The 16,457-nt window shown below is 42.3% G+C and overlaps 2 protein-coding genes across 2 annotated transcripts; one reads left to right on the forward strand and one right to left on the reverse strand.

Annotated features, from left to right (window-relative positions):
• Positions 1-1,310: 1,310 nt before the first annotated feature.
• Positions 1,311-2,617, forward strand: gpha2 (glycoprotein hormone subunit alpha 2; the record flags this gene model as incomplete). The annotated part of the gene is made up of 3 exons (XM_079490675.1): positions 1,311-1,431; positions 1,749-1,933; positions 2,513-2,617. The coding sequence occupies 3 exons, from the start codon at positions 1,311-1,313 to the stop codon at positions 2,615-2,617; spliced, it is 411 nt and encodes a 136-aa protein (XP_079346801.1).
• Positions 2,618-8,092: 5,475 nt separating this feature from the next.
• On the reverse strand, positions 8,093-11,253 carry LOC306914171 (glycoprotein hormone beta-5-like; the record flags this gene model as incomplete). Its single annotated transcript, XM_079491116.1, has 3 exons — positions 11,134-11,253; positions 10,000-10,222; positions 8,093-8,281 (listed from the first exon to the last, which is right to left on the reverse strand). Exons 2-3 carry the CDS (start codon positions 10,219-10,221, stop codon positions 8,093-8,095), a joined length of 411 nt encoding a protein of 136 aa, XP_079347242.1. The 5' UTR covers position 10,222; positions 11,134-11,253.
• Between the last annotated feature and the right edge of the window lie 5,204 nt (positions 11,254-16,457).

The raw sequence follows: 16,457 nt of genomic DNA on the forward strand, positions 1-16,457 counted from the left end.
CATGCTTCAGGCATGGAAACCCCACATGAGAGGAAACACTCTGGTATTTCCCCGTCGACTGGTCTGACATGGGGTTAATTTGTCCCCCTGCATTCAGGCACACACTGAGGGACCGGCTAATTTGTCCTTAGCAGCATTAATAGCGTCCCTAGGGCCATTCCGCCATCGGCGCGGCGATTCCCAATGTTCCGGTCGAAGGGAGGGGGAGGCAGATTTGGAAAGAGCTGCCATTTTTAGAGGGCAACAATCACAAACTTCCCCAGGAAAACTTGACTATTGTTTACGCACGTGTGCCTTCAACTCAATGTGTATGTTTTGTGTACACATGTGTTCATGGCATGGGTGGCAATGTGTGCACACGTGCTAATTGTGCAGCATGTGTGCATAATGCATGAACATTTGCATGCTAATACTATAGGTGGAGTCAAAAACATGAATTTTCAATGTGGTTCTCAAACATTGCTCTGTCAAGGACGGTCGGATCCCCATATTAATATTATATATTAGGCCACAGACCACCATTTGAAAAGATTTTGTGCCAGGGACAAGATGAGATCTTATAAACAGTGGAGAGAATGAAACCAGTAGTCATTGTTATATTCACTCATGGTTACACTTACGTGTCACATCCTATAAAATAGGGCTCTCAAGTGTCTCAACTGTTCCTCATTTTGTTGGAGACCCCGGGAACCCCCTTGAAGACACCTGGGGGTCCCTATAGACACCACTTTGAGAACCAGTATGCAGGCCACACAGCAACAGCATTCAAAGTGTCTCTGTGTCAGAGTGAGACTACTGTAACATTTAGTATCTCCTGTATATGTACGGTATATGGCTGCACATTCACATTTGTGCGCTCGTGCGTACGTGCGTACATGTGTCAGCAGGTAGCTGACACACTGGGCCTGATTGCAATAATAAAGACGCCATTGTTTTTATCCACATTAGCTGTTACCCAACTGAGTGACACACAGGCAGACATTGAAAAGGTGGGAATTCACCTTATGAGATAAGGGAGGGGTATACTCTTGGGAATGGATTCCCATTTGGGGCGATAATGTATAGGCTATAAGATTGCTATAATGTGTCAATTCTTATTAGATCTAGATTGGTAGATACAGCTTCATCAGTTATGGGCATTAGATTGTGATTTTGTTACCACATTAAACATTAAAGTTAAAATTAAAATAAATGAAATTAAATAAAGTAAATTCAAACGCTGCAAAAATAGCAGATCAGCTAATATTCATTCCAGCAGCTTATTCATAACACTGATTGCGCTGATTTGTCCCTTCCAGGCTGCTGTCCAAATGTCCCTGTGCGCAGCCTCTCACGTCTGCCTGCTGGTCCTACCAGTGATGTCATTGCTGCTTCTCTTCTCGCCCATTGGCTGGAGCTACGATGGCCACACCCCAGGGTGTCACCTTTACCGTAAGTTACCGCACACGCACGCACGCATGCACAGTGTCTGTGTTTGTGTCTTACACAAAAAGACGGCAGACACAAACATGGAAAGATTTTTTTTTCCTTCAAACATAAAGCCCATCACATCACCTATACTGATGCTGGATAATGGTCGTTCCACCACATAATGCACAAAAATCACAAAAAACTGCATGTCCTCTCCCGGACAAATTTGTTTTGAACACCAGCAGAACATCAGACCCCAACTCATCCTCATTCATCCCTATTTCCCTAACTCGCCTCTGTCTCCCCCCTCCCTCCTTGTCTTTCCTGTCTGTATACAGCCTTCAACGTGACCATCCGTAGTGACCGCCGCGGGACGTGTAAGGGCACCCACCTGGTCTACGCCTGTGTGGGCTACTGTGAGTCCAGCGCCTTCCCGTCCAGGTACTCTGTGCTGGTGGCGTCCAACTTCACACACAACATCACCTCTGCTTCACGATGCTGCACCATCAGCAAGGAGGCTAAGGTGAGCCCAAGGAACCACCAACTAAGGGAGGAAGGAAGGAAGGAAGGAAGGAAGGAAGGAAGGAAGGAAGGAAGGAAGGACGGAATGAAGGAAGGAAGGAAGGAAGGAAGGAAGGAAGGAGGGAGGGAGGGAAGGAAGGAAGGGGGGATGTAAGGATAGATTTGGGTTGGAGGAATAGCTAGTGAACGGAGGGAAGATGTCTATAGGTGACTTGATGGATGGATGGATTAGACTAGCAGTGGTTCTCAAACATTTTCATGTCAAGGACCCCCAGTATGTATTGGGCTGGGCTGGGGACCCCCATCTTAAAAGATGTTGTGTCAGGGACCTGTTAAAGTGGATAAACCGATTTTAATGCATTAACTAATTTAGCTGGAGCCCCTGGAAACCCCCGCTATAGGTCTCTCGGGGGGTCCCGGATCCCACTTTGAGAACCACTGGAGTATGGGACAGATCGATAGATGAAAGAGAGATTGGTAGATGGCTGTAATACTGTATCACCTCACCGCTACGGTACTGTTGGTTTGCTTCCAATCGCTTCATCATGTCCGCTAATTGTTTGCCCCACTTCCTCCCCAGATCAAAGTTCGCCTGGACTGTCCTCGAGGACGTCACCATGACAACATGGAGATCCTGACGGCGAGGGCGTGCCGCTGCGACATGTGTCGCAAGTCACGCTACTGACAACGCCAAGGATCACCACACTTTAAAGCTCCTCGCCAAAGAGACTCGGGGTGCAAGAATTAATCAAACGAATCGATTTAATCGATTATAAAACAATTATTGGTCCCTATTTTGGACATGTCATTATTAAGGTTTCCTTTTTGTTTTTATGAGCTCAGTGCTCACAACATGTAGTAAGCTTGTTGCGACCGAAAGGTCGCATTTACTATGAAAATGTGCAATTCCCGTCAGTGTATATCACTCAAAATCCCCATACATGGGAATGCCCCCATATGGTGCCCGGGTATGACATCTGATGTCATAGTAAATGCGATCTGCTGTCGCAATTAAGCCCATATATGGAGTACCCTGATGTCATCAATATTGGCCAGCAACTCTACATCTGACCTCAAACCCTTAGATCTCCATATATGGATATGTCAGAACCTATTCTGACATTCCATATGTTGATCCTCCCCCATCCATCCTTCCTCTTTGATGTCTCCCTTTTGACCGATACCTGTCCATTCAAACTCTAGACGGGCCTGCCCCAAAGTTATTAGTGCAGCCGCGCCCGGCAGCCGGCGAAAACAGGACCGAAAGTTAAGGCCCAGCCCTCATCAAACCCCAAAAAAGGGCGAGGTTGAATCTCTCCCTTACTATATTAAATAACTCATGCTAAATGGATTAATTGATAATATTCGATATATAAAAACCTTTGAGGAAAAAAAACATGCTTCTTCATTATTTGAGTAATCGATAAATAAATAATAAAGAACATAATCAATATTCACAGCCCTAAAGACAAGAGACAATCACCTTTTAACCTTTCACAACGCCTTGTGTTGTGAGCTTGTACTGTAGATCAGCTATTTTCACAACATTTTCACCAGTTATGACATGTCCAGAATAGAGACTATAGAGACAAAGTTCATGTGGTTAATGCTTCAAACTCTTTTTTGAAAACATGAGGGAACTTTTTCATTTCTGAACCTTTTTGAAAATTGTATTTATTTAAAATGAAAAAATATTTAGCACTCAGTGTTTTATTAAAAAAAAATCTTTTTGATGAAAGAGTAAACAGTAGGCTTGTTGGAGAGGAGAAGAACGAAAACACTGCACTGAAATGCACAATTATGGCATTTATTAAAACAGAATGAAAACTCACTGGGTGGGGTGACATTCCTTCAATACAACAGAAAACACGATTTAGATCATTTAGTTTCATATATATAAAAATAAAATGCATACAGATAATGGTTTTACTGCAAGGGGGTGAGGAGTTCCCCCTGTGAACAATGTTATTGATATGAATTCTTACAATTGTCCAACATAAGCCCGATTTATACTATTACTGTGCCGAAACTAGCCGACCTATAAGTTCATAAGTCTCGTGCGACTGTACGATGGAGCAGTGTTGTTTTTGTCGACTTAAACGAAGACGAAAAATGTTCGTCGACTACCTTTTTTCACTGACGAAAACTAAATGGAAACTAAATGAAAACTGAGCTATTATGACTAAAACTAAGCTAAATGTATTGACAATTTCGTCAACAGATAGAAACTAGACTAAAATCTTAGGAAGGGTCCAGTATAAGTAATTTTACACTTGGTTGCATGCTGAAAAGCACGCGCTGCGACGCGTTGTGAGCTTGTAGATCAGCTATTTTCAACAAGTGTAAAATGAACCATTACGACACCATCAAGGCCGGACAAAATACATTTCAGTCGACGAAATCAACTGTAGATTTAGTCGACTAAAATCTTATAATTAGTCGACTAAAACTAGACTAACACTAACACATTCCAGGTGATTCAAATGTGACTAAAACTAAATGAAAACTATTCAAGACACTATGACTAAAACAAAATTCGAAATTTGCTGCCAAAAACAACACTGCGATGGAGCATAAATTAGGGTCTTGCCATCATTAGCGTAATTTGAATATGCCACTTGAATGAACTTGAGACTGGAAAACTGCATGTACATTTAACCACTAAACACAAATCAGACACTAACGAATGTACAAAGCTTTATTTATATTTATGAATTTGAACATAGGACATTTCTGTAAATATCTAGAGAAAAGAGAATGGTGGTGACGTTGACATGGACAAGGAGAACGAATGCACTGTACTGTACCAATTTTGAATAAATCGTTATTGTATAAAACCATGTAAACTTTGACTGCTTTTTCCAAACACTGACTGTGTTGCTCATACTCGGTGTAAGCTACATCACGTTACAGAGGCACTGTATTGGTTCAACGTGAAAGCAAAGACCAAACACAAACACAAGTATCCCGCAAAGAGACGAGCATTGCAGGGTTGTAATTGGTTCTGCTTGTATTGCTTGTAAACAGCTTAAAGCTGCTATAAGCAATAATATGTCCAAATTTTAATGACCTTTTATTTTTTTGTATTCAGACAGCCAGCAATGAGTAACACGCTCCCAAAAAATGTAGTCTCTGTGACACATCTAGGGGCCGCAATCTGCATTCAAAGATTTTCCTACAGAAGCTTTGTCATTGGTCGATTTGCCTAGTGTCTACTTCCTGATTGGTAATTGGTCATTTCGACCGGGTTTCTTTTTAAAATATTTTTGGGAGCGTTTTACTCATTGCTGGCTGTCTGAATACCGAAAAAGTAAAAAAATGTGGACATACATTATTGCTTATAGCAGCTTTAAGCTGTTTTACAATGTTTTGCTAATGCTAATACAAGCAGAACCGATTACAACCTTTGACATTATAGCAGCTTTAACACTGTCAAACTAATGGTAATCAGGTAATACATTGTTAAATCAAGAAGTGGCAATATCTTCTACGATCAAGTCAAAAATAAGCCATCATTAATTGCCTTTGGGGGAATGTTTGTAACAATAGAATATTTGTTCAGGTAATACAGAAAGCAATAGGCCAGTTTATAGTACTAGTAACTAAGGGGGACAAAATTATTGGATTAACCAATGCTCTGATCATGTAAACCGAGGAATCCTACCAAATGATCTGTATGGAGTTGATGAGAACATTATTTATTTACTTTTTTTCTCTCCTTCTAGACAACCAATGTTTGTCTGTCTCCACTGTGGCAGCATCTTACATGTTAGAGAGGAGCTCTGGCAGGAAAGCCAGAGCAGTCTTGCCAGCTTTATCTCTCCCGGGGTAGTAGTAAGCGTGAGACTTGCTGAGCCATGAGGCCCATAGGGACAGGACTCAGGAGCCTATGGGGCAATTCACACTATGGTCCCGGGTGCGCACTCGAGACCACTTGGCCGATGTTGTGGTAATGTGAATGATGCGTACCGTTCCCGGGAGCAGATCGCCCAAACGTCCCCGAGACCGCATGGGGGGCGGGTATCTGGACCGTTGAAGTGTATTCAGATACGGATCGTTCCAATGTGAATGCATGCGTACCTAAAGAAGGAAGTGGGCTGTTTTTTTTAAGAACGTGACATGATCTCTAGTCGACGAGCCAAGCGTCAACAAAAAAAAACAGACGCTGCACGACGCGTAACACCAGCTCATTTATCAACGCCGCCCGTCTCCTGTTGAATCTGCTATACGCGCAGCACCGCAATATGCGCTGATCTTGGAATACACATGGCTCTTGGGCTTTGCTTGGCATAGTTTCCAAAGTAAAACAAAATAATAATAATAATGCTGAAGTAGAATCCATTAAACTAATATCAAACACGACACTGGAGCACAGAACTGACTGACACAGTGAATAGCAGGCAGGCTGACAGTGAAGTAGTATAATATAACGGCAAAGAGCCAAAAGAGGCAATGCAATGCAGTGCGTCTGGATTTATTGGAGACAATGTCGCAGAGTTGATGGTCAGTGTCCGTGCGCACCAGCCATCAAGCACACCGCCGTCTGAAGGATCAAAGTGTGTTATGCAAGTGTACCCGGGTGCGCTGGTGAATCTCGGGCAATGTGAATCATGGCCATCGGGGACCAGGCAACCGTATTCGGAAACGGTTCCAATGAAACGGATTCAGTCCCTCTCAGTGTGAATTGCCTATATATCTCCTGTTTCAGCTTGTTTCAGCTTGATGTACAAGTACACCCCCTGGACAGGATGTACAAGTACACCCCCTAGACATGACGCTATAGTATGTCTGTGTCATCCCCAATCCAACCCTTGATGCTGAGTGCCAAGCAGGGAGGCACTGGGTCCCATTCTTTGGTATGACCCGGGCCGGGGTTCGAACCCCGACCTTCCAGTCTCAGGGCAGACACTCTAACCACAAGGCCACTATCTCTCCCGGGTATGGCAACTGATTATTCCCACCAAGTTCCATAAATATTGCCTGAGTCCTGTGGTGGGAGCTCTGGTCTGGTTTTGGTGAATAATAAGTAGTTCCGGTCATTTGGTGGAGATCTGGGGGCCACGCATTAAAATATACATTAACCCACAAAACTATAGCGTAATTTATATTGTTGACCTAATTTCTACCATGTAGACATTGTAGAGCAACCTTCGTTCAACTTTGACCCTTGTGTTATTTGGAGATATTTGTTGTGTCCAGTATCACTACTCCAGCAGCAGCACAAACCCATAGTCCCATGATGTGACAAGGGGGTCAAAGTTGAACCAAAGTTGCTCTGGTAGAAATAGATCAACAATACAAGTTAGTTAGTTTTGTGGTTTCTTTTTTTTTTAGACTTGTATGTGCCCGTCAGCCACCGGCCTACTTTAGAGCGATGCAACTTGGGAACGTAATAATACCCATTGTCATATAGCACCCATTTTAACTATCTGTCTGTGTCCCACATGGAGATCTCTGTATCTGCCAGCCTGCCTGTGTATGAAGAGTGAAAAGTGGAGTGGTTAAGTAATTGGGGTTAAGTGTGGGGTTGCCATGGCAATCAATTGGCTGAGGCAGAGGCTGTAAATTGCACAGGTAAGGGGACTTTGGCTCATTAGGCCCACTGGCCCAGCCTGACCAGAGCCTTTTGTGGTGGTTCTGGAGATCCGACCGACTCGATACCGGGCACTGCACTCCCTGCGGGTGTGTCGAATGTGAAGTCGGTGGGGCATTACACACACGCACGCAGACAGAGACGTGGCGCGTTTATAATTAGATGAGTGGCCCCCAGTTCCTGTCACCAAATGACCATACACTACTTAATATTCACCAAAACCAGACCAGAGCTCCCATGCACGACGGCCGACGGGACTCAGGAAATCAATCAATACCTTTGCAATCACTATATTAAGTATTTCATAGAGCTTTAAGTCAAAAAATCTGACCCTTTAAGTACAAAATGTGAGTGCTTGTGTTCATCTGTACTGCAGATCTCCAATAAAACCCCAGGTCGATAATAGGGTTCAAGTGGTTAACGCACACTCACACAGAAAAGATCATCACACTCTATAAAAGCCAGTGTTTCATTTTGTATTCGTAGTCTTAGCATATCATCGCTATTTTATTAGAGATGGAAGATTCTTGGCACCACAGTACATCTTCTTAACAAACACAAGTGCCGTCAGAAAGTCTCACACTCTGTGTCTTGTGTGGAGCAGACGGCACAGTGGCAGTGCAGTGCCATGGGGTAGTGGTACAGTGGCGAGACGTCGGGCTGGCAGCCTGCCAGGCGCACTGTCATTTGGCGCGTGCGGCTGTACGTGCACACGCGGTGGTGGCGGTGGATGTAGGGAGGGTCTGGCACAGGCCTCTGTGGAACACACCAAGTAGTACACACATGAATGAGGGTGGTATACAGTGTTTGTGTGTGCGTGCGTGCGTGCGTGCGTGCGTGCGTGCGTGCGTGCGTGCGTGCGTGCGTGCGTGCATAGAAACAAGTACATTTTTAAGGGATAAAAAGTACCTTTCACAAAAAAAGCAGAAGGATACGGTACATATGTGGTGAGAGAAAGTGGAAAATGGAAATGCTATAAAATAGCAGATAAATGTACAAGTTGCATTTTGAGTTTGTAGCCTACTTTTTTGCATGACCCTAAGTAGGGCATTAATTAAGAAAAAAAAGTTCAAATATCCTAGATATAGTTTATTATTTTTTTCCTAAGCAACATGTACAGTAGTCGGGTAAATAAGGGCCTACTTTGATCCAGAAATTAGGAAAAGGAAGCCAAATTATATTAACATACTATACAGATTGGTTAAAATAACATTTTTCATTCTTTGCTCGTGCATATCTCGGCTTCAACCGGAACTTCCGGAAGTGAATAATAAAAACGTTTTTTCTTCAACATAACACAGTACTTTTAACAAAGCGGCATATGGCTTGTTAGAAGTGATTTGGGATTAAACTATGAGCGTTGTTTTGAAGTTTAAAAAAGTTTTTTTATGAAGAAAAAAGATTGTTCTTATACCAGAGCAGTCATAGCTCTAAACACTTGAACTCTGACACTTTATTGACACTTTACACTTTATGGACTTACTGTGCAATGTCTTAATGTATGAGTATTTATGTCTAATGCACTTGAGCTGGATTGCCAATCAATTTCGTTGTCTTGTACAATGACAATAAAGATATTCTGATTCTGATATTCTGGGTTGGGGTTGTTTATCTGATCTCAGTCTCTGTTCATCAAGTATTTTCTTCGTGTTTACTTTGGATCAAGGAATGTTTTACAAAAGAAAAATGTCCTCGTATTCAAGACGTCAAGGGGTGAGTAAAGAATAGAAATAAAGTCATGTCTTGGGTGAATTATTCCTTCAATCAGAGAGGAGCACAACCTGAACAGCTCCTTATTGCCTTGGTGCTCTGCTCAAGGGCTCCTAAATGGTACCAGGCTGAGTAAGTGGAATAGTAAGAGAGTGGAGACACACTTTGATCTCGCCGCAAAACGGGTGCCTATGGGCTATAGTTCCAAACATTGGAACTATCCCATCGAGATAGAATGAGCACTTCCGCATTCCATTGTTACAATGGGAGTCAACGCTAGTGTCGCCACTCTCTTACTATTCCACTCGGGTAGTGGGTACCAGAGTAATATATTAAGAGAGTGGCGACACTATAGCGTTGACTCCCATTGTAACAATGGAATGCGGAAGTGCTCATTCTACCTCAATGGGGACAGTTCCAGCCATAGGAGCGATGTTTGGAACTATAGCCCATAGGCATCCACTTTGCGGCGAGATCAAAGTGTGTCGCTACTCTGGTGGGTACTAGGGTCCGCTATTTTACCCCAGACTATACATTTCCGACGGGACACAAATTCTCATGGTCCCAGCCTGCATGTGAGTTACAGCAGTGGTTCTCAAAGTGGGGTTTGGGGATTGCCAGGGGTCCTTAATTGAGGGGATTCCAGGGGGCTCCCTAGCAAAAAATGAGGAACAATTTAAGGCAAGGCCCAATATATATCAATTTGGGGATCCTTGACATGCGACAGACTGTGTTTAGTGAGACTCAATGATAAGTGTTTATACCTCCCAGGTGTGGCAGCGACCCCAGCAAGCCTCTGTGGTCACCTTCTGTCCCCTGCAGCCAGGCTTCTGAGCCACGAAGGAGAACTCTCGCACCGCGCAGCCTCTGAAGCCGTGAAGGCTCGTCGTCGTCGTTGTCGTCGTCACCGTCACCGCCACACATAACACAGCTGTCCCGACGACCAGGAGAAACAGGAGTGAGAGACAGTGGGAGCAGAAATGCATCCTGGAGGAGAGAGAGAGGCAGAGATTTAACAGAGATGGAGAGAAACAGACTATAAAGCAAAAGTAAACATCCTACTATCCTTATAAGTGCAGCCTAAAACTAAAACTAGTTCAAAAATATGCTTAATGTGAATGGGGCCAATACATTTGGGCGAGAGCCTGAGGCCAGGAGATATACACATATGAATATGTGAATATGTGAATATTGAATATGTGAATATTTTTGATAAATTGAACAAGGTGGACCCTCTTGTAAACAAGTGTAATGCTTAATTGGGTTGTCCACTCACAGTTAACAGTCTTTGTATTGAGTTTGTGCTTTCTGCAAACTGTTAATAAATATTTCAATCAATCAATGTATTCTGGAATAGATTCACAGTTTTCTTCAGTGCCCTGCCCTCTAATGGTCGTTATGGCTACTGCATTGCCGTGCGTATATGATGCGTAATGATGAGAGGGCTCAGTCAGAACTGACTAACTATTCAACTTAAAAGAATATTCATCAAGCTATTTTCATTGTTTTTTTAGAGAGACAGAGTTTTAAGTTACCTATTGCAATACAAGTCATCAAAAGTCTATTTTACACTATACGTGCATGGCTATACTGGCCATTAAACGTAGGCTGTTCATTTAAAGTATATTTTCGTCCGCTTCACCTGATCATTGGTAATTTGGCACCGCAAGTCAACACGCGCAAGAAAAAAAAGTTATTTTATTTATAACACCGTACAAAATAACAACTAACATTGCCAAAACAACGTTGATATCATGTGAGTAAAATAAGCAATGCAGGCAATAACGTTTGTAAAAAACAATACGTGTTTAATATACCCTAGGTTTTGGCAGAAATTCATACTAGCTTAACGAGATATACCGTAGGCGGAAATGTTCAATAATGTATGATGATCCTACCTTTTGTTTCAGCTGTCAGGGAGTTTTCAGCAGTTTCAAATCCTCTGTTCTCTCTCTCAGTCTCACTGTGTGTGTGTGTAGCTTCCACCAGTAGAGTAGATGTCCCGCACAACAATCAGGGAATGGAACCAATCTGTCCTTGTTGTTGTTTTTAGAAAGCCATTAGGGCGGACGGACTGTCTGACATCATAGCAATTATAATGAAATGCCATTAGAGTCCCCATGAAGCCAGAAATAATGGCGACTCCCTGGAAAATACAGATGCTTGTCAATATTGTCTTAACCTCTGACTGTATCTCTGTCTCTCTGCATGTGTGTGTGTGTGTGTGTGTGTGTGCGCGCGCGCGTCTCAAATGTATTGATACGGTATCGGTATGAGCAGGCTATTTAATAGGCTGTGTGTAGACAATCTCTCTCTATATATATATATATTATATATAGTGTCTCCACACACACACACACCCACACACACACACACACACACACACACACACACACACACACACACACACACACACACACACACACACACACACCTAACTAAGCTGAATACAGGAACACAGACCTATTTCTGGTATCTTAAAATGAATAATCATTGACACGTTTTATGATTTTAAGTGTTAAATTGTGCTAAATTGAGAATACAAGGGTGCACTGTAATGTGTTAATGACCATCCAAGCTGTCAAAAATGTAAGAAACTCACCATATGTTTCTGTGCAAGGCATTATTGCATAAGGCAGGCATGCTTAATATGGACCAAGAGATTAAATACGAAGATTGATTATGGATTTGAATTGTTGAATTGAAATCAAAATACAACATCCAGTCCCTGACGACACAAAACAGCAGAGATTAAGACACACATAAATAAAAAACAGCACTCAGACACCCCAAGTGTTTTCTCAAAGTGAAGTTTCATTTCTAGCACATAGGGTACTTTTCCCATCATTCTACCCCCCCCATATCCTGTAATGTTACATACAGCAGTAATCCATTCTACATTCAACACCCCCCCCCCCCCTCCCACCCACACACACACACAGCTGTGTTGGTCCCCAAAATATACATCATCTCCATCACCATCGTCTTTCTCGTCATCATCATTATCTCTAAGGTTTTCCTTCAATATGACAAAACACAGACCATCATGGGCAGCCAGTGCAAATCTAGAGATTCAGTGAAATTGCTACGAAATGCGGTTGTAGTTAAAATTATATTCTCCATCCCGCTAATGTTGCTCTGACTTATTGCCATTCTCTCCTTTCCCAAGTTCTACTTTGTATTTCTTTCTCACAACTGTTTCCTCCGTCTCTCTCTCATCCCTCTTTTCATTATGACAAATGGTTTGGTTGTTATTAAGGGCTACTTTCACTCGAGTCATTACTCATCACTGTACACTTCCTCTGTCAAGAGAGATGCAAATGCTCCATATATGGTCCGGACGAGACCAGTACCACAGAATAAAAGCAGTGTACAATAACTTCAATACGTTGTCGATTCAACATCTCTTCATGAACACTCTCTCCATCTCTCTCTCTATCCCTCTTCATTCTCTTTCTGCAATGTTCTGGAGTGAATTCTAGAATGGATTCTGGGACTCCAGATCACAGAATTCCAGAACGGCCATTTATTGTAGAACAGTGTTGAGGGGGGTGGGTGTTGGGGGTTATTTTATTTTCTTCTCCCAGGTCGACTGACAATGACAATCAAGAGGTGCGGTGTCACCAGTGTGTAAACTAGCAAAAATAAATCGCAAATTAAGCCCTCCTTTTCTTCTGAAATGATCCTGAATGAAAACGGTTTGGGAGTCCAATCCAATACTTAGTTAGTCATAGTTTAATTCTCGTCTGCCTGGATTACCAGTCAGATGGATTTAGATTATACATTTTGGAACATGTTGAAACTCAGTACTCAGTTACCAAACAAATGATTTATCTGGAGAAGGAACCCCTATTGGTCCAAAATACTGTGAAAAGGACACAGCCACATTTTGTGAAAACGTAGTTTATGGTTTGATGTGATATGCTATTCTCTAAACATGTATTTTGGGTTAGACTATACTATTTGTTTTAGGGGATCTCAGCAACTCTTTCACTTAACCATGTTCTTATAAGAGAACATTTAAAATAATATAAAATAGAAAACAACTGCTGGCTTGAAGGGTTCTGAACATTTGGTTACTAAACTACCACCAAGCAACAAGCTTAGCTCAGTGTCTTGAGCATAAATGCAACAATCAAACAAAAGTTAAGTTACATTCAGATTCAAACCCTGTTTGGAGAGAAGGAGAGAGAGAAATAATAAGCAAAGAGAGAAAGAATTGTCCTCTCCTCCTTAGTCACTATCCACATACATCTCTTGTTCATCCTGGACACGCAAGTACACACACACACACACACGCACGTGTGCACACACACACTCGCACACACACACACACACATGCCGCACCCGCTCACACAGCCTGACCATTATCGTCAAATAAAGTACCAATTCCTGATCAAATAGAAAATAAATAGCATCAGTATCAGTTTACACAAAATGAGCAAGATAATACAAAAAACAAGGAGAAAAAAAACTTAAATACAAAAACATAATCATTTTCATCAAATGAATTTACACGTATAGTACCTTTAAGACAATGTGAATATCAAGGACGTAGAGCTCAACTGGAGTCAAACAAAGAGAGAACACACATATCCTGAAAGAATGAAAATATTGCTAAAATAAGTTTTTTTTTTTTTTTTCTGGAGTCCTCCCCCCCCCCTTCTACATCCCAATCGTCCATTGTAATGGTCAGACAAGAATAAACAGATGTTTGTTTTGTTCACATTGAAAACAAAGTTATTGTCGCTCCCGCGTAGCAGCACTATTAGTCTGCTGAGCTCAAGAGGAATATAGACGCTCCCAAGGTTTGGAAATCAAACTGGATTTCTGTGTTTGTCTTTTGGCTTTCCAAACACTTGTGGTGCAATTCATTCTTGTTACCAGTGGCATCCATGTTAGGTATAGATAGGGCTTGCCGCTCCTTTTCAGACTGATCTCTGGTTCTGAAAAGGTTTTTAGCTCGTTAAGTTTCGCTCGATTGCAAAACTTCAAACAAAATGTTACACAGGGTTGAATGGGGCATGTCTGTGATTTGTTCTAAACACAGAATAAAACATTTTTTACACCGACATACTAGTATTCATCTAAGTTCACTAAAACATCAGCCTAAAACAAGGTAGTATGTTAGATGTCCTCTCGTTCTACTGCAATACCCCATTACATTACACCAACCGCACCACAAATATCCGAAAATTTAAAAAAAGAGCGACAAAAAATCCAGTTCCATTCCTCCCTACGAGGTCTGTCAAAGGGGATTTAACCCTGGATTTGATCATTCTAGTCTCCTCATACAAGCACCATGCCGTGTAAATTGAGACACCGGGGCAGACTTCCCCTCTGAGGTTTCTGCTACACTTTTTTTTCTCTCTTCTTCCCAATAGACACTACATAAATATCCAGAGACAAATGTATACGTATGTGTATATACTGTATATCACATACCCAGAATCTACTCGTCCTGGGATTGGAAAAGTGGCAAAAGGACAGACCGGTGATGATAACTAATATCAGCCCTATAGGGCTTATACGACGGCAGCTTTGTCGGTGCAGGCTAATGTGGTGTCATCACGCGCTGCACTGTCACTCAGTGACCTTGACGCTGCAGTTAGGAAGTCAGGGTGTCAAAGATGGCCACCATGCTGTGTTGATCAACTGGTATTTTATCCTTGCCTTGATGGACAAAATAAGGCTCAGGGTATGTGATAAACAAACTATCTTCCTGCCATTCATCACTGCCTTCTGGTAATCAGGTTAGATCAGGGGTTCTCAACCCGTGGGTCGCGACCCCTCGGGGGGGTCGCCAAATTATTTTAGGGGGTCCCCAAATTATTTTCAAAAAAAGAAAAAAATATATATTTTCACGATTCTTCAAAAATAGCAGACCTACAAGCTCATAGCGCGCCACTCGGTGGCGCGCTATGAGCTTGTAGATCTGCTATTTTTCAATAGCTAAATTATAACAATGCTTAAAACACCAAAAGGGGTTCCCGCCCAAAATGGTTTAAGGTTATTGTAGCAGTCAATTTATATTGGGGGTTGAGAGGGGGCGGGGCGGGGGTCCCGAGACATTGCCAAAGCATTTCCGGGGGTCCCCGGCCAAAAACGTTGAGAACCCCTGGGTTAGATAACCTCAGGCAATGAGGAATGTCTGGGTGATAATCTATATATAGGCTATAAAAAACATCATCATCATCATAATCATCATCATCATCATCAGTAGTACTTAAGAGTTGAGTAGTAGTAGTAGTAGTAGTAGTAGTAGAGTAACAAGTAAGAAGAAGGAACGTTATCATTAGCATTGTCTTCTTTGTCACTGGTTTGGTTAACCTTTAGGGCCAATATCTGATCATATCCTCGGATGGGAACCTCACACAGCGAAGGGGGAGGAGTTCTGAGGTTCCGTTCTAACGGCTGAGTTAGAACTGCATCATGGATGAAAGGGACGAGGGGAGTGTGCGGATCATCTGTGCGCATGTGTCCGGATTAGCTTGGAACTAAATAGAATTAAAAGGGTGTACACATTATGGTGTGCGTTGCATGATTTTTGGTACGTTAAATTTGTTGTTTGTAGATTGTTCTAAAAGTTTGATTTAGTTACATGGAATGCCCAGCATTTGTGCCAGTAGCTATTTGTGTCTGTCTGTATCTCTCAACATATAGCTAAATGTACCCATGTCTATGTACAATGTGTGTATTTATTCTGTGCCTGCATGTTTCCCTACAGTGATATGCTGCGTGTGTGTGTGTGTGTGTGTGTGTGTGTGTGTGTGTGTGTGTGTGTGTGTGTGTGTGTAAAGGTATGTGTAAAACGCAGCGATACTTTTTGGACCGTTGTGTGAAACTGGTTGGGTGTCTTTTCTGTTTGCAAATCAGTGTTTCCGACCAAAAGAGGAATAGCAATCAAAAGTGCAAATGCTCAGGCATCAACGGGTTACATGCTAACTCATGATCCTAGACCTGATGTTTACCTTCTAGCCTCAGCAACATCTGAGGTTCCCCAGAAAACAGACGTTTTGAAAATAAATAACTAAGAAATGCCGTCTGCACTTTTGAATGATATCCATTTGTTTTGATCCGATGGATGTACAAGGAAAGAAAAAGGGAAAGAAAAGAAAAAGACCCAGTTTCTCCCAGTTCCCTTCCTGTCAGGGGTAAAGACGGCAAGGCTGTACATATAGTTTCACAGAGGCTGTTGTTACCTTCGACCAACCTCATGTCT

This window comes from Electrona antarctica, assembly GCF_951216825.1.
Source record: "Electrona antarctica genome assembly, chromosome: 21".
NCBI lineage: Eukaryota > Metazoa > Chordata > Actinopteri > Myctophiformes > Myctophidae > Electrona > Electrona antarctica.